This window comes from Poromitra crassiceps (genome assembly GCF_964638095.1).
Source record: "Poromitra crassiceps genome assembly, chromosome: 16".
NCBI lineage: Eukaryota > Metazoa > Chordata > Actinopteri > Beryciformes > Melamphaidae > Poromitra > Poromitra crassiceps.
The window spans coordinates 175,177-194,689 of NC_139645.1; the positions used below are offsets into that span (position 1 = coordinate 175,177).

The window sequence follows — 19,513 nt, forward strand, 5'->3', positions numbered from 1 at the left end:
TTGTTGCAGAGTGGGAGCTTGTGTTGCTACATGTTTCCTGCCAGTGTGTGTGTGTGTGTGTGTGTGTGTGCGTGTGCGTGCATGCAGCCGTCCATGTGTGTGTGTGTGTGTGTGTGTGTTAGGAGCTTTGACAGGAGCAGTTGGTGGGCTCCTGGATGGAGTAGCTGTGTGTGTGTGTGTGTGTGTGTGTGTGTGTGTGTGTGTGTGTGTGTGTTAGGACCATTGACAGGAGCAGTCAGTGGGCTCCTGGATGGAGTAGCTGACCCAGGTAGCATTGGCACTGCAGTAGAGCTGCACGCTGCGGCGCTGCAGCCCAGTCTCCCTGCAGCACTTACAGAAGCGAGCGTACGTGTTGATGTTGTAGTTATAGATGCTCGCTGACGGACACTTCCCGTCACATGACACGATGTTCACCTGCATGTGGCAAAGACAAGAGGAGACATTTTGAAGGTTCTGGGCTTTTATTTCAACTAGATTATGAGGCCGCTACATGGCCTTCAAATATAGTTTGTTGGGACTCCGGCCCGGTATGATGATGTGTGTAAGGTCTGTGTGTGTTCTGGTATGATGATGTGTGTAAGGTCTGTGTGTGTTCTGGTATGATGATGTGTGTAAGGTCTGTGTGTGTTCTGGGCGGTTCCCAGCAGCGCACTCCCCCAGTTTGAAGTCGATCAGACGAATGGTCCTCGAGATAAACCATGTTTTGTCTTGCTAGTACGCGGCGCTATGCCCAATTGCACGAAATTTGGCACTGCACTCCATCAGGTCTATCCTGGTAAACCAGCCCATCACGTGAACTCACATTTCATTTGGTTCTGCGAGATGGTCTGGCCTCAAGGCCTGGGAGGGTGTTAAGCAGAAGCTGCAAGTGGATGAGCCAATCAGCGACTGCGCTCAGTGCCCTGTGACTGACAGCGCAAGTTGGCCAATCAGGAACGCCACTAGCACTGCACTAACAAAACAGTAATGGCCGCTTCCATCTGACCCAGCAGCTTTGCCTGATGGGAATGATTTAATGGCTGAAGTAATTTCTTCTAATGTGAAATCAGAGTCTAAGTCGTCTCTGGCAGCGTCACTAAGTTTGGGTGTTTCAAGAGGGTCAAAAAAATAATTCAGAACAGATTGAGCGGCATCACACTTAAGACGAGTAGAGTTCACTGTAAAACTCTCTAAAACCATCGTTTATCTCTTTTGGTTCGGTCAGCAAGGCGCCCCTTTTCAATTTGATGGAGAGGATTGACCTGGAGGCCTGAGCCTTAAGCTGCCACGGCAGGAGCCCCCTCTGGCTTATCTCCCAGTTCAAATGGCTTTGGTCTCAGTTTGAAAAGGAGTGTGTTTATTTGACCACCCAGGGTGCAGTTCTATTCATATATTTTATTCACAGTTTGAGTGAGCCCCTTGACATTCCATGAAACTATCTTAATGTATCTGCCCCCCAGCTGAGTCCTAAACTGAGACCCCAGCATGAATAAAGAGAAAATACATTTTTACAAGTAAGCATATACGTATATGAATGACAAAATGGAGCGGCCGGTAGCAGTGTAAAAATAAGAGATAGAAAACAAAACATAAACCTAGCTGAGCTAGACACAAAAACAAAATACCCTGTGCATAACTTGGCTAATGCTTTATAAGGATTTTATTAAATGAAAATACAAATAATTTATATGAATTTATATATTTTATATATTTATAAAAATAAATGGTGGATGAAATCCCGCTTCGTATGCCTAACGAAGCGGTGTCTCTATGATAACAACGTGCAGGTCATGTGACCTGGTGGGTAACAGTACATACCGGCCTGTTGCTGCGGCAGTCATTCTTCCTGATCGTCATCCTCACCGTCACTTTCTGACAAGACTTCCCGTCTTCTTTGCCTGTCGACACGACAACAAACCAAAACAAAAAACACATTTAGGAGAAAACTTCTACAACAAAATCGTAAGGGTTGTGCAACAACCCGGGTTTTACGAGTGAAAGCGAGAGCTCTCATTAGTGCTTTAGCACGCATAGTGCACAGACTTGAATGCTCTTTACCTTTTATTCCATAAAAGTGAACCTTTCGAACCACCCAGGTGACATGACGGTGACGTGGAACACCGCAGCCGCACCTGAAGGCACCTGGCCCATCCCTGTCTGTGATTGGACAGGGAACTCCACTCCAAGCATTCAACATTGGAGCCAAGTATAAAACCTGGCAGCAAGGCTGAATAGTCAGAGCTCTCGCTTTCACTCGTAAAACCCGGGTTGTTGCACAACCCTTACGTTTTACTTCGCTTCAGCTCAAGCTCTCACTAATGCTACCTACAACCGTCCTTGCTGCAACGAAGCACCGCGGTGCGACCTTGTCCTCATGGTAGACAGACCCAGACCCCCTGGAGATGCCCTCCATCGACTCACTCCATAGTTGGGTGTGAAAGTCAACCAAGCTACGAGCCTCCTCCGACCTAGTGGAGGGAGGGGGGGGGATGGTGACCGAGAGGCAGCGGGTCGGAGTCAGAGGTAGGCGGATCACCAGATGCCGCCTGTTGCAGCACGGCCTCGCCCTGTGGGGCAGTAGCGTTTTTGGGCTGCTCGGGTCTGAAGAGAGAGGCCCTATATAGCCGTGCCTGCGGGGTCATCAAGGCACATGGGGAACAAAAGAAGAAGCTAGCAACTGACTGGCAGCCGAGCGTGTGGGCGAGAAGCACACGTGTCGCTAATAAGCCAACAAGTCGCAGCCTCGTGAGCTATCTCGGTAGCAAGCACAGAGAGACCAACGGCTAACAGCACGTTAATCGGCCGGGAAGCGTGCGCGAGGCGCAGCTATTCTCAACCTAGCAGCCGGTCAATCTCAAGGCAAGCTATATAAGTGCTAAGTGCTCTGTAAGTAACACAGAGTTAGCAACAAAGCTTTTACTAAGCTACGGAACACGCTTTAAGCCTAAGCACGAAGCTGTCAGAACAGCTAACTGTGCTGAGGAGGGGAACCTCCGACTCACGTGAGGATAGCTTAGCGGACAAACACGTTAACGCTATCTAACGTAGCATACAATTAGCCGGCCACTTCCTATTGACCGGTCTAACACGTGCAAAATACTACTTAGTTATCACAGCCAAAGTTCGTCGTCCGGGCGAAGGAAGCCGTCAGGCAGGAGGAACTCGACAGCCGAGGACTCCCCATCCGCTACTCCGTGACACGGGGGACACTTTAGACCAGCGTTTCTCAACTGGTGGGTCGCGGGGCCGTTTTGATTGGGTCGCGGACATTGGCCATTTTTTTTTTTTTTTTTTCATATTTCATTTGAGTTAAATTCAGATTATTGAAACTGGATTAGCCTGACCAGTTTTACTTGTTTAACAAGCTGAAGCATATGCTCTGCCTGTAATTCAAGAGAAGTCTGCCTTTTCATTTCATATTTAATTTGAGTTAAATTCAGATGATTGAAACTGGATTAGCATGGCCCCAGTTTAATTAAAAGTTATGACCAGTTTAACTAAAAAGCCTGTGATTCCTTTTTATTTAATATTAGTTAAATTCAGACTATTGAAACTGGATTAGCATGACCAGGTTAACTTGTTTTATTATTATAATAATAATAATTATTATTATTATTATTATTATTAACTTGTTTAAAAAAATATAGGCATGTAATTCAAGATAAGTCTGCCTTTTATTTCATATTTCATACAGTTCAAATAAGACTTTCTGAGCATGACCAGTTTGACTTGTTTAAATGTAAAAACATATAGGCCTGTAAATCAAGTCTGCCTTATTTCAATTGGTTTTTAGCCCTAGTTGCACTTCTGTTGCACTTTTTTGTTCATTTGAGGTTTAAAACAGTGCATGAAGGCATTGTGTATTAAATTAATGTGCTATCTTTTGTGCAATAAATTTGAGTGGTTTAAAAAAAAATCTGAAATTTGGGTCACGACTTCATGACAAGGAAAATAGTGGATCCTGAGGCTACACCAGTTGAGAACCACTGCTTTAGACGAACGTTGGTATAGGCGAGGAAGCTAATTAGCAAGGTCTCGAGAGCAAAATAATATACGTCTGGCTTCAATGTTGAATGCGGCAGAAGTGGAGTTCCCTGTCTAGCGGGACCGCTACAAAATGGCTGGTGGTCGCGTCCAATCACAGACAGGGATGGGCCAGGTGCCTTCAGGTGCGGCTGCGGTGTTGCACGTCACCGTCACATCACCTGGGTGGTTCGAAAGGTTCACTTTTATGGAATAAAAGGTAAAGAGCATTCAAGTCTGTGCACTATGCGTGCTAAAGCACTAGTGAGAGCTCGAGCTGAAGCGAAGTAAAACCTGAGCTTCCTCCTGGAGAGAAGATGCAAAAACCACAAAACAAAAAGAGGAGAGAGGAAGAGCCTGGTAAGTTCTGATGCTGTCAGTCATGCACAAGCTGTCAGTCAGTTTTAGTGAAAGGGTGAGTTAGGCCAGAGAGCTTTAATATAGAGACACCTCACCCCAGGCTCCGCTAATAATAAGAAATTGTACGCTGCCAGTCTCCTAAATGGGCATGGTCACCTCTCCCCTTGAAGGGGCTGACCTAGCATGCCAATTTGAGCTAGAGATTGTGTGTTCCCAAACTCCACACACTGGAGCTCAGGAGGTAGAGTGGGTCGTCCACTAATCGCTTTGGATAAGAGGTTGGTGGTCGCCTCCTCCAGTCTGCATGTTAAAGTGTCCTTGGGGAAGATACTGAACCCCAAATTGCTCTCGATGGTTTTGTGCCACCCTGCATAGTAGCTTGCCACCATCAGTGTATGAATACCTGTGTGAATGGGCGAATGTACCAACACTCATTGTAAAGTGCTTTGGATAAAAGTGCTATATAAATGCAGGCCATTTACCATTTACCATTTACACCACATATAAACACAAAGCTGCTCCTTGTTACCTCAATCTAGTTGTAACTAAGCTATTCGATAAAAAAAATCCAACCACAGATTTAGCTACTACATCAACAAACTTCACACGTAGCTTTACCTGAACGCTCCCTGCTAACATGAGCTCCTCTTGCCAAATCTCACAAGAGTGTGTTGCTGAGACAGAGACAGGTCGTGAACAAATTTCATTTTCTCCTGATCTGTCTGGCTGTAAAAATTTCATTTTAGTGTCAGAATGTTCAGAAGTTATGTGGCTTGGGGAAAATGGGCCCAATAGGCTATTTAGTTTGATGACTATGGGGGCGACAGAGTCTGTCATCATCTGTGATCATGTTCCCTTCTCCCATTGACTAACCCTAACCCTAAACTCAGGACCTGCTGTTAGTCTCCTAAGTGGGTGTGGCCTAGGTGACACAGATACAGGAAGTGACTGGAAGCTGGGGTGTCACTATATTAAAGGTCTCTGGTTAGGCCAAGGCAGGGATGGAAAAGATGGAAATCATTAGGGATGAGTGACGGGGCGTGGCTTAAACTAGAAATAGACTGAAAGTGGGTCTCGCTCAAGTGTTTTGTGTCGTTTGTGCCACAAAAACGTAGTAGTAAAAAAAAAAAAAGTATTGACTAAAGTACTCTATTTGTATCGATATCACTTTTAAGTATTGGTACTGGTATATTTTTTAACCATGATATTTTTTTAACCATACCCAGCCATAATTACCAGTACGGATATTGACACATTGTACTCAGATGATACTCGTACTCGTAAAAAGTACATTATCTATATGGATACTCTTCATCGAGTACTCGGCTCAACCCTAGAAATCATGATCTATTTATATACGGATGTTGTTTTATACAGTAAGGCTGCGGTGTAATAACCTGACGCTGCCAGATAGATGGGTTTGCTTCACATTTGTTTCACAACCTACATCCATCTGGAACCGGGCAAGCCAAACTGCTGAAGAGGGCGGTCACTTCTTTCAAGCTACTTGACATGTGATTGGATGCACCGTCTGTCTATAACAGTCTGGGCACTCTAACCCCAACCAATCAGATTAACTTGCCTACATGACGGGCGAGAGAGAGAAAAAAACAACAGAACTACAATCTGAGTGAATGTTAGCATAGTTAGCAGATTTTATATTGGGTGTAAACATTGACTATTCAATTCGCCAAAAGAAAGAAGAATAACTACAGATGTCTGACTGAGGATGAACGCTTAGTGCAGGTAGGCAATTTGTGCTGTTTTTGCACGTTAAATGTTACCGATTAACTGATGTTACGCTAACGTTAGCAACATTTGTGAGTTAGCCTGACACCAGCAATCCACAACTAACTATACATCTGATGATTCATGTTAACGTTAACAGCGATGAATTAACAACACGTATCGTTGTTTGTTTCTTCAGGGAACTGAAGAAACACGACTGCGAGTGGAAAGCAACGTCATGGAGACGCAACGCTCTCTAGGATCATGGCAATAACATCAGCCAAATGCTTTGATACAATAGAATGATTTATGCTACTATTTAGCATTAAGGACTGGTGAGTTTTAACATAGCTGTCGGTGGAATGGTAGATATTCACGCATGACTCTAATCAATTCATCCTTCAGTCCAAAGTGGATGTTTGAGCCAAATTTGAAGAAATTCCGTCTAGGCATTCCTGAGATATTGCATTAACGAGCTTGAAAATGGTGTTCGTGAGGTCACAGTGACCTTGAACTTTGACCGCCAAAATCGAATCAGTTCATCCTTCAGTCCAACTGGACGTTTGAAGCAAATTAGAAGAAATTGCGTCAAGGCGTTCTTCAGATATCTCGTTAATGAACATTGGACAGACGGATGGACGGACAACCCGAAACCATAATGCCATGCAGTTTCTACATGGATGTGCTAATGATTTAAAACACCTCGTGTGTCTACATTAGGGATGCGCGGGTCGCAGTTATAACCGCGCTGACCACGGATATCCTGCATAAAAATAAACATTCTGATTAATAGCGGATGGGGTGCGGGCAGCTGAAATTATGTATCATTAAGAAGGAAAATTAATATTAATTACGTTCTCTAGTCTATGAACGTATTTTAAGCTTAATTTTTCATCAGACACATTGTTAGCTACCTATTGTGGGATAGCAAAGGACCCCCAAATACCCAAGGCAGTGGTAAACAATAGCCATGCACTAAACATCGATGGGATATGCCTTCTTTCTTGCTCCATATATGGTCAAAGATGTCACCAGAACCTCAAACAGGAGTCTCCGCTGAAGACGCGTTGGAAGAGAAGCCGCGTTCGTATTTTCCCATACGATGAGGCCAATCCAGTCTTGATCTAAACTTAAAGCTATAGCGTTAGCCTAGTAGGCTACATGAGGGCAAGTGCGGAAATGGACATAATCTGACTCTCACAGCATGGACGTTTATTTGGAGTCCTGGGGCCAGTTGCACCAACTGGTCTTACACTGGTCTTAACCTAAGTTGGTCGTAACTTTACGACCTAACAGCTACGCCAGTTGCACCAAGACGGCTTAAGCCTTCTTTTCACTACGATCAGGCGTAACTCTTACGCCTGGTCAGGAGGAGGCGTAGAGCCTGCCTGTAACAGAGATCTCCGTGTCTTATCAGCGGAGACCTTTTTGAGTCCTTACCGTCATCGTCACCGTCGTAATGTCGCCATCGAAGCATGATGTTAGATTATAATGAACTAGTTGTGTGGCTTAGCCTTCCCAAATGTTGCCGTTAGTTTTTTAGAATTTATTACATAGAATTAGGAACGTTACATTCAATTTCATTCAGACTGCTTGGCTCTTATCGCCGCCGACATTTTCCCCCGGAGCGAGGGAGGGTGGGAGGAAAGAGGGTGTAGTGATGCACATACAGTAGTCGGCTGATAGAGCGTAGTGGCACAGTGACGCTCCAAGCAGGTCGCGAGGCACATTTTTGCAACATCATCCAATCAGGGGGCATTCCCTGGCAATTCACATGGACGCGCATTGCTACGACCGGCGTAGTTAAGACCAGACATAAGCCCTGTTGGTGCAACAGGCGTAAATCCACTCTAAAGACTGGTCTTAATAACTAAGACCGACGTAGGAGTTACGACCAGGCATAGTTAAGACCACTTGGTGCAACCGGCCCCTGGACTGCAGCGATGGCACCGGCGGCAGCAGAAACCGTAAGTTTGTCTCCCCAATGCGAGACTCACTCCTTTATAGCATTGTGAAATGTCGGGTGCACAGCGGGCGTGAATCTATAAATAGTAGGAATTTGCACAGATGGTTCATGCATACACGTGGATTAGGATGGCATAAAAGCTCATCCACATATCTCTAGTTTACATGAATGTGCTGATGATTTAAAACACCTTGTGTGTCTACATGAATGTGCTGATTTAAAACACCTCTTGTGTCTACATGAATGTGCTGATGATTTAAAACACCTTGTGTGTCTACATGAATGTGCTGATGATTTAAACACCTTGTGTGTCTACATGAATGTGATGATGATTTAAAACACCTTGTGTCTACATGAATGTGATGATTTAAAACACCTTGTGTGTCTACATGAATGTGATGATTTAAACACCTCTTGTGTCTACATGAATGTGATGATTTAAACACCTTGTGTGTCTACATGAATGTGCTGATGATTTAAAACACCTTGTGTGTCTACATGAATGTGCTGATGATTTAAACACCTCTTGTGTCTACATGAATGTACTGATGATTTAAACACACTGTGTGTCTACATGAATGTGATGATTTAAACACATTGTGTGTCTACATGGATGTGATGATTTAAAACACCTTGTGTGTCTACATGAATGTGCTGATGATTTAAAACACCTTGTGTGTCTACATGAATGTGATGATTTAAACACCTTGTGTGTCTACATGAATGTGCTGATGATTTAAAACACCTTGTGTGTCTACATGAATGTGCTGATGATTTAAAACACCTTGTGTGTCTACATGAATGTGCTGATGATTTAAACACACTGTGTGTCTACATGAATGTGATGATTTAAACACCTTGTGTGTCTACATGAATGTGCTGATTTAAAACACCTCTTGTGTCTACATGAATGTGCTGATGATTTAAAACACATTGTGTGTCTACATGAATGTGATGATTTAAACACATTGTGTGTCTACATGAATGTGCTGATGATTTAAACACCTTGTGTGTCTACATGAATGTGCTGATTTAAAACACCTCTTGTGTGTCTACATGAATGTGCTGATGATTTAAAACACCTTGTGTGTCTACATGAATGTGCTGATGATTTTTGAGGTCATGACACACATAGCACATCAGTGTGCAGCAGCACTGCAGGTCTTCTACAACGGCTACATGTGACTGCACTAGCCAATCAGCAGACAGATCCCGACACCAGCCCACATCAGTAGCTACGACACATGCATGTCTAAACCTCACTACTGGCCACTACCAACAGTACATTGTTGGCAATCAACAATGCACTGCCCAGACAGTGCAACATGGGGAAAGAGTTTAGCTGTCATGTACATGATCCACAGGAAGGGGGCGCATTCTGGAGGTGGGGCTAGTTAGCAGTTAGCCGAGTAACTTTGGATTTGTGAGGTCTTTTTGGAGGGAGTACATTGTTGAATATCAACAATGGCGCTGGCAAGCCTTGTTGTTGTTTTGGTACCTCGTTCACAGTTTGTGTTAACTGTGGGAGTGAAGGGGCTAACGGGGAAAGGGAACAGAGAGAATCCAGTACCTGGTGGGATTGGTACATGATGGTAAGCCGCAGCACATAAACCACAAACCCACTGCATGTCAGATGCTTTTCAGTGACGGCTCTTCACAATGTTACCTGCTAGGTAGCATACTGCGTATGAGCCAGTACATGTGGTGTGGGTTAGCATACTGCATATGAGCCAGTACACGTGGTGTGGGTTAGCATACTGCATATGAGCCAGTACATGTGGTGTGGGTTAGCATACTGCGTATGAGCCAGTACACGTGGTGTGGGTTAGCATACTGCATATGAGCCAGTACACGTGGTGTGGGTTAGCATACTGCATATGAGCCAGTACACGTGGTGTGGGTTAGCATACTGCATATGAGCCAGTACACGTGGTGTGGGTTAGCATACTGCATATGAGCCAGTACATGTGGTGTGGGTTAGCATACTGCATATGAGCCAGTACACGTGGTGTGGGTTAGCATACTGCATATGAGCCAGTACACGTGGTGTGGGTTAGCATACTGCGTATGAGCCAGTACACGTGGTGTGGGGTTTTTAGAGACTTTAACAGAATGCTGCAAATCACTGAAAAGCATGCAGACAGATCCGACTAGTCTGAATAAACCAACCCAGGATCTACCTAACCCTGGGTTACCCAGGCTCTACCTAACCCTGGGTTACCCAGGCTACCCCAATCACCAGGATAAAATGTCAGCATTATACATTTCTGCAAACCACGATCTCAATGTAAATTTGGAACAAAGCGGCGGTTAATTTGAAAGCCTCACCACCTTCCCAATGCTAAATGCAAATAAAACAACTTTGGTTATGGTTAGGCAAGTGAAAAACGTGGTTAAGGTTATGGTTTGGTTTAGGTTTAACTAACAAAAACATTAAATGTGACTCATGCATCAAATGTAAACTATATGAAACGTTGTGACCATGAATGGGACTTGAACACGGCTGTCCGGTGTGAAAAGCGACTGTTTACACAGTTACACTTCAATGTCGGCCACTGTTTGGCAACAGCAAGGATCATGATTCCAACCAACGATGAGACAGGTAACGTTATATATTTTATATCATGTACGATATTGTAACAACAAAACATGTTAGGCAACTCCGGGCCGGGGGACAGGACTCAAGAGCCTCGTATACAGACGGACACAGTCAACATTGAATAGTCTGTTACAATGGCATAAATGCCATTGTGTTTTCAGATATAAAAAATGTAGGTTTTGTACGCTGTGACTGTCTGATCACACAACCAAATAAATTGTCAATCAAATGTCGTTTTATTCAACAACAAAGACACATGCATTTGCTTTTCAGAGGGAATATGATCATATTTCTTGTTTTGTAAAGTGACCGTCTTGAGGGTACTGTGTACTGAGACAACGTGGCTGGCCGCCGCCTACTGTAGCTTTCTGGGTAGACGACCGACAGAAATGAGATAGTCAGGTGACGTCGTGGTCAGGTGACGTCGTGGTCAGGTGACGTCGTGGTCTTGACAATGTTTGCTGGGAGGCTTCAAAACGGGAGTGCAAAAAACAATGGGTGACGTCATGCTGACTGTCCATTATTCTCTCCATGGATTACAGAAATGTACAATGCCGACATGTTATTGTTGGTGGTTGGGCTGCAATAAACAGAAGTGGACGTTGTAACAGAAAAGCATTTGGCCAAACAAGAAAACAACAGCTGGGATCAAGCATCAGCCTATCAAACTCTGGTGCCGCTAACTGTTTTAGCGCTAACACACTGAAGAGCTAACATGTTGACACATGTTGAGCAGCAGCTGAAGCGCTCTTCAGTGTTGGCAGGCTGCAGCCTACAGTCTACACACACACACACACACGCGCACACACACACACATACTCACACACATCTGGGCTCAGATACTCACATGTCTTGCAGCATCCGTCCATGTAACTTACAATAGTTCCTCCGACCTGAGGCGAGACAGTCAAGACCGTTAAATAAGATCAAGTCTGTCATGTCTCATAGATACGTCAGACCAGTGTTTGAGACCTCTCAAATTCAGGGGTGTCAAACCCGTCCACGGGCCACAACTTGGTTTCAAGTGGGCCAGATAAAAAAAGTGAATGTATAATAACCTATAAATAACACTTCCAAATGTTAGTCTTTTAGTGTAAAGATTAGGCCTACAGGTACATTTTAAGAACATGTATTTACATAAGGTTATCTCAGCTACCATAGGCATATCATATCAAATCTACTGTCTGTAACTGTGCATTACAATTGACGGCAACTGTGCAATTCTTTTCTATATTCAAGGGTAATGAAAATAGTTTACCATTTATTTTCTGAATACAGAAAACAGAAATAGGGTACTTAATATTGTAACTTGCTCCTGGAACCTGGTACCTCTTAGGCTTCACAAATGCATCAATATTAGGTGTCAAATCCCAAGCTTGAAAAATGTTCACACTTTGCAAAGTCATCCTGCGGGCGGCGGGCCGGATTGGACGGTTTGGCGGGCCAGTTCTGGCCCCCTGGCCGCATGTTTAACACCCCTGCGCTACATCATTCGTTTGATCATTTCTACTTGAAAACCCTGATGTATACAATCAGAAACATGCAGTGCCTAAACCTAACCACCAGGGGGCAGAAGGCATACACCAGAGCAGGGCTTAAAGTCCAAGACTCAAGATTCAAGATTTGTATCGTCACTCCGTAGTACAAGTACGCACGTGTGAAATTCTTATGCTGTAGGCTCTTATGATTCCCACTTATGATTATTAAAAACAGACAGTATGATTATTAAAAAATTCTCAGGAGCACCTTCCCAAATAAACAAAATGTACTTTACTTTACTTTTATTTCACTTGGCAGACGCTTTTATCCAAAGCGACGTACAACAGAGATAAAAACAATACAAGCAATATACAGTATACACAGTACCAGAATAATCTAAAACATAGTCAGATATAAGGTGCAATCAGTGCATTGAAAAAGTGCCTGTGTGATGAATTTGTGAAAGTGCGAAAGTGGACCTGAAATAAGTGAGTCTTAATGTAATACTAATTTAACTCAGATGTTGATGTGAGAGGCTAAGGGACCCCTGAAAATAGTCATGCCCATTTACCTTTGTCAAAAACGTCACCAATTTTAAAGCCATTTCATCCCCACAGCTCAGCTAGCATAACATGGCTGGTAGTGGTACCGATGTATTCGTCTTGATGTCTGCCAATACCAGAAGCTCCGCTCTAGTATACAGTAAATGCTGAGCTCGCCAGGCCTTGTCAAACATGGACTTGTGGCGCACTTATTATCTGAGCTTCAACTTGAAAATGTTTTGCACCTCACTAGTGAGCCAGTGGTTGACAAACACTGCATCAGAGGACCTTCAATTGAGACATCCAAAAGGCACTTCGTCAATCATCTAACTCGTGTGGTTTAGCATTATCGATCCAAATGCTTTACTTGGCAAGACCCGCCCTACTCCGTGTCTGATTGGCTAGCACTCAAAGCCTTGTTTGTTGGGTTGGTTAGGTCAGAGCCGCGTTTTCTAGAAGAGTCCCGACATCTCCGTTCACTCCAATGGACCAGTTTTTTACTCTCAAGAGTTCCAGGAAGTAAGGTCCTGGATTAAGCAGCACTGTCGAGTTGCAGCAAAATGGACAGTTTGTGTTGTACTCTGAAAGGGTTTCCCCCCCCTTGAATCAAATTGTACATTATCAGCTTTATTTTAGCAGCATGCAAAAGTAGCGCGAGTCCCATTCCTGGCTGTTCATTGGCTAATGAGTCTCGCATTTTGCTGACGCCTCTCTCTCTCTCTCTCTCTCTCTCTCTCTCTCTCTCTCTCTCTCTCTCTCTCTCTCTCTCTCTCTCTCTCTCTCTCTCTCTCTCTCTCTCTCTCTCTCTCTCTCTCTCTCTCTCGAGGACACTAGGTTAGGTTTAAGCATGAGGAGTGAGATTGGTTAGGGTTAGGGTAAGGATATCAGGGTAAGCCAATCAGAGCCAGAGGAGGGCGGGACTTGGCAAGAAAAGCAGTGGGTTCCTAACCCGAAACCTAAGAAAAATACAGTGAATAAAACTTTATATTTTGTAACTCGTTATAGTAAAATTTGTTGAAAATATTTCTATTAGATGCAGCATGAATGTACATTTCTCCTTTTTGTAAGAAGGTAAAATAATTAGAATTTTATAGCATTTATGGTTCAGACTTTACAGATGGAAACAAAGAAAACCTACTAATGTGTGTGTGTGTGTGTGTGTGTGTGTGTGTGTGTGTGTGTGTGTGTGTGTGTGTGTGTGTGTGTGCACGTGTCTGACCTTCATGCACTCAGTCTGGTTGAAGGGGGGACAGCTGTAGGCGTAGGTGATGAGGGTGGGGCCTGACAGCATGTCTGAGCAGTCAAACTTCACACAGTCTGTCACCCAACTCCTCCCCGGCTAAAGTAAGGAGATAAGGTAAGGAGGTAAAGAGATAACGTAAGGAGGATAATGAGATAAGGTAAGGAGATATGGTAAGAAGGTAAGGAAATAAGGTAAGGAGGTAAGATAAGGGGATAAGGTTATATCACTTTTTATACCATGGTCTGGATAAATACTCAATTCTGATTGGCTGCAGGCTGTCCATTATTGTCTGATAATATACACCTAATAAGTAGTTCCAGTCAAACTGTTCACTGTTCTAAATGAATGCACTATCAGCTGTAATATCAGCCTGGAACTAATAATTAGTCATTTACAACACATCAGTGCCATAAAAAAACTGAAAAAAGAGAGAAAAACGCACATCACTTTGAGGGGTGCTGGGTTAGATATAAATGACAGCACACACACACTTTATGCTCCAAAGAATACTTTACTTTAGACAACGTTTCGAGCATCAGCTCATCATCAGCTCATCTTACATCAGGTCGCCTCACAGCAACAAAGGTCCTTGGTTCGATTCCTGGCTGGGATGCTGTGGGCGCCGAGGGTGTGCTTCCCCCCCCATGCCCTCAGGGCCCAATGCTCAGGTGGGCTATCTCGTCAAAAGGACCTTTCTGTGTGGAGTTTGCATGTTCTCCCCGTGCTCCCCTGGGGGTTCCTCCATACAACATCGGTATGGACCCCCCTCTAAAAATATGCAGAAGATCGTCATCTGACCAGGGATGACAACATTTGAACATGGTCCCCGGGCGCTGTACACAGGAAAGCTGCCCACTGCTCCTGGCCTGCCCCCCAGAGGAAGGACAAGCCTGGATGGGAAAAATGCAGAGACTATTTCACCGGCCACCATCAGCACGAGTGTTTGAGTGTGTGTGAGGCCGCATGCATGTGTGAGAAATAAAGACCAGTTTGTCCATCCAGTTCTTCTTCTTCTACTTCAGGCCGACAGTAACGTTAGGCTACACAGCCTCATTCATCACCATACATCTCATTTAAACATGCTGTCCAATTATATTTACTGTTTGTCAGCGCTACCGAATGTTATTGACTTTGAAAGTTGTGTTAGCTTAACGTTAGCTAACATTAGCTTTCAGGGTCTGAGCCAAAGGGTTCTTATATCAGCTGGGTGCACTAGATTAACTCCCGTTGCTAAGTCGTAGCTAAAGTAAGGTTAGGGTTAGTACTCCGTTGGGTGTTACCACGGAAACCGAGTTATGGCTTGTGAAAAACCTTAGATTTTGATTGCAAAATGCATAAAATATAAATGGTTTTAATTTTGTTTCATTGGACAAGTGAGTAAATGCCCTTCAAGGTGTCCATTATCAGAAATTAAATGACTTAACAGAGGCAACTGTCTGAGGACTGTCACTAAGTTAGATGAGGCTGATTAAATACTATCTATTGTTTTTAAGCTCAATAAACACAGATGATATTTAACTGGAATTTCTCCCATTTGTCTGGCACATTGAAATCTTCCAGGACATGGTGACCGACATACCTTTTTTCTAACGGAAACACTTTTTTATTACGTTTTTTTTTCCAGATCCTCCCCATTTTCTCCCCAATTGTACATGGCCAATTACCTCTGCTGTCCCGGGCGTTGCTCCACCCCCTCTTCCGATCTGGGGAGAATTGTACACTAGTACATGCTTCCTCCGATACATGTGCAGTCGCCAGCCACTTCTTTTCACCTGACAGTGAGGAGTTTCACTGGCAGGATGGAGCACATGGAAGGGTCACGCTATTCCCAACAGTTCCCCTTCCCCCCGAACAGGCACCCCTAAAGACCAGAGGAGGCGCTAGTGCAGCGACCAGGACTCATACCCCACCAGCTTCCCACACGCAGACAGAGCCAATAGGTTGTTTTCAGGTGACGTCATGTCAAGATGGCGACCGGGACGATACCATTGACCATTGGCTTGTTTGCAAATCATGTGATCATGCTGGGGGGCAACCAGCAGCAGGCTACATAGGAACCAGCAGCAGGCTACATCGGAACCAGCAGCAGGCTACATAGGAACCAGCAGCAGGCTACATCGGAACCAGCAGCAGGCTACATAGGAACCAGCAGCAGGCTACATCGGAACCGGCAGCAGGCTACATAGGAACCGGCAGCAGGCTACATAGGAACCGGCAGCAGGCTACATAGGAACCAGCAGCAGGATACATAGGAACCAGCAGCAGGCTACATAGGAACCAGCAGCAGGATACATATGAACCAGCAGCAGGATACATAGGAACCAGCAGCAGGCTACATAGGAATCGGCAGCAGGCTACATAGGAAAGCACTCGCAAAATCGGACACGTTGCTGTAAAAATGGCTTCTCTTCATTGTATATGGATCATATCCTACAGTTTATGTTTTGTAATCTTCTGCTGATACCTGCAGTATACTCGCTTTCCTCCATTCTCTATAGTAGCTCTGGGAGAGCTGCCCCCCAGTGACGTCATCTGCATCATCGGCATCATCTTGCAAATCAGCTATTGTGTCTGTAGGAGTGTCTGACCAAGCCAGAAACCCGGCTCTCCACAGTGGGACTTGAGTGGGCCTCCAGTGCTTTAATACTGTACCTTATAGAGAGTTGTAGTCCCGTTCTCATGCTGGTACAGGCAGGAGATGTTCTTACAGACTCCACAACACGTGGACTGGTCTTTAGGAGGGATGTAGAGCTGATTCTGAAATACACAAATCACTCAAGATCAGTTGAGTTTAGATGAGTGGTAGCCAGCCCAGAGAGTCGCCCCCTCAGATTTATGGCTTGCATGACGCCCCTGACACCACTAATCAGACATCTATTAAAAATATGACATATTGGTTTGGAAACATGTACAGTAGATATTCTCAACAACTTGCTATCAGGGTGGTCAGTGGCGGCTCACACATCAGAGTTGGAATTAACAGTATTATCCATGTTCTCTCTTAGTTGTGTAGACCTTGTTGACAAAATAATCATTAAAATAATTTGAGATCTGAAGTGGCTTCGTCAAATAGACATCAGATTCAACGAAAGAAGTGCGGGCCGTCTTTCAGCAACTTTCTTTCCCTGCTCTCTTTGAGACATTGCATTCTTCAAAGAGATGTACAGTATATCCATGGCACACTTTTAGCTTTAACCCATTGATACCTGATGCAGCATTTGTGTGTGTATCCCTTTAAGACCGCGAACCGCGTATGACGCAGGAATACACACACAAATGCTGCATCAGGTATCAATGGATTAACTGTGATTTCTTTTTTACGGAACATGATTGTTATCAATTTTCATAAAATTATCCATAAATAAATTCAAAGAAATCTGAACATCATCAACAGCACACACATCAACCCATTGAGTATTATTGAGTTCATTAAGAAAAGCCTCTTCATTCAATGACTTATATGATCTTCTAATTACAATTTTGGGACTGGCCTTAGGTAGCTTTGTTCTCCTGACAGCTATGAAGTTATGGCCACTGAGACAGACACATATCTGGAGTGTTAGTGTAAACACATAGCTGGAGTGTCAGTGTAAACACATAGCTGGAGTGTTAGTGTAAACACATAGCTGGAGTGTTAGTGTAAACACATATCGGGAGTGTTAGTGTAAACGCATATCGGGAGTGTTAGTGTAAACACATAGCTGGAGTGTCAGTGTAAACACATAGCTGGAGTGTTAGTGTAAACACATAGCTGGAGTGTTAGTGTAAACACATAGCTGGAGTGTTAGTGTAAACACATATCTGGAGTGTTAGTGTAAACACATAGCTGGAGTGTTAGTGTAAACACATATCGGGAGTGTTAGTGTAAACACATAGCTGGAGTGTTAGTGTAAACACATATCGGGAGTGTTAGTGTAAACACATATCGGGAGTGTTAGTGTAAACACATAGCTGGAGTGTTAGTGTAAACACATAGCTGGAGTGTTAGTGTAAACACATATCTGGAGTGTTAGTGTAAACACATATCGGGAATGTTAGTGTAAACACATATCTGGAGTGTTAGTGTAAACACATAGCTGGAGTGTTAGTGTAAACACATATCTGGAGTGTTAGTGTAAACACATATCGGGAGTGTTAGTGTAAACACATAGCTGGAGTGTTAGTGTAAACACATAGCTGGAGTGTTAGTGTAAACACATATCTGGAGTGTTAGTGTAAACACATATCGGGAATGTTAGTGTAAACACATATCTGGAGTGTTAGTGTAAACACATAGCTGGAGTGTTAGTGTAAACACATATCTGGAGTGTTAGTGTAAACACATATCGGGAGTGTTAGTGTAAACACATAGCTGGAGTGTTAGTGTAAACACATATCTGGAGTGTTAGTGTAAACACATAGCTGGAGTGTTAGTGTAAACACATAGCTGGAGTGTTAGTGTAAACACATATCTGGAGTGTTAGTGTAAACACATATCTGGAGTGTTAGTGTAAACACATAGCTGGAGTGTTAGTGTAAACACATATCTGGAGTGTTAGTGTAAACACATAGCTGGAGTGTTAATGTAAACACATATCTGGAGTGTCAGTGTAAACACATATCTGGAGTGTCAGTGTAAACACATATCTGGAGTGTCAGTGTAAACACATATCTGGAGTGTCAGTGTAAACACATATCTGGAGTGTTAGTGTAAACACATATCTGGAGTGTCAGTGTAAATGTGACCAATGCATTTGGATGATTTGATGCCAGTATTATTTAGAGAGGTTGTTGTTGCTTGGAATATTAGTTGAGTTAATCCACATGTATCAGTTATGGATTTAAGCCTGTTCTTCAGGGAACAATTTTCAGATAAACAATTAAATCTCCGAGCAAATACAACTCTATTTTCTTCAGTAGCCCTGTCTCACATGTCACGTCAGGTCAAGCAGGTGTTACTGGTCATGCATGTGTTACTGGTGTTACTGGCAGGTGTGACTGGTCTTTGTTTATCTGGTATTACCGGCAGGTGTTACTGGCAGGTGTAACTGGTCTTTGTTTAGCAGGTGTTACTGGCAGGTGTAACTGGTCTTTGTTTAGTAGGTGTTACTGGCAGGTGTAACTGGTCTTTGTTTAGTAGGTGTTACTGGCAGGTTTGAGTAGTCTGTGTTTAGCAGGTGTTACTGGCAGGTTTGAGTAGTCTGTGTTTAGCAGGTGTTACTGGCAGGTTTGAGTAGTCTTTGTTTAGCAGGTGTTACTGGCAGAGGTGACTGGTCTTTGGTTAATAGGTGTTACTGGCAGCTGTTACTGGCCTTACTGGCTGACAGCGGGCAGAGCAGTTGGTGCTGATGATTTGGATCAGGTGGTAGCCGGTGGACGGGTCCAGGCTGCTGCTGCACTGCCTGCTGTGACACAGGCCGCCCTCACCGTGCTCCACCAGAGACTGGCCTGGACGCATCATCACACCACGCTCACGGTCTACACACACCGCCTCACGCACTGCACGCACACACGCACACGCACACACACACAAACACACGCACACACACACACACAAATGCACACTTCGAACTATGAAAAAGAACTATAAGAATGTTCCTCCTGTCCGAAAGCAT

General features: G+C 44.0%; 1 protein-coding gene across 1 annotated transcript in view; it reads right to left on the reverse strand.

Moving 5' to 3' along the window:
• Positions 1-213: 213 nt before the first annotated feature.
• The window catches only part of otog (otogelin), a gene marked incomplete at both ends in the record, with an annotated part of 184,575 nt that continues 165,275 nt past the window's right edge, over positions 214-19,513 (reverse strand). Inside the window, 6 exons of the mRNA XM_083652849.1 lie at positions 214-414; positions 1,798-1,877; positions 11,503-11,548; positions 13,896-14,015; positions 16,572-16,676; positions 19,216-19,397. Coding sequence (XP_083508975.1) covers positions 214-414; positions 1,798-1,877; positions 11,503-11,548; positions 13,896-14,015; positions 16,572-16,676; positions 19,216-19,397 — 734 coding nt within the window. The remainder of the gene's footprint in view (positions 415-1,797; positions 1,878-11,502; positions 11,549-13,895; positions 14,016-16,571; positions 16,677-19,215; positions 19,398-19,513) is intronic.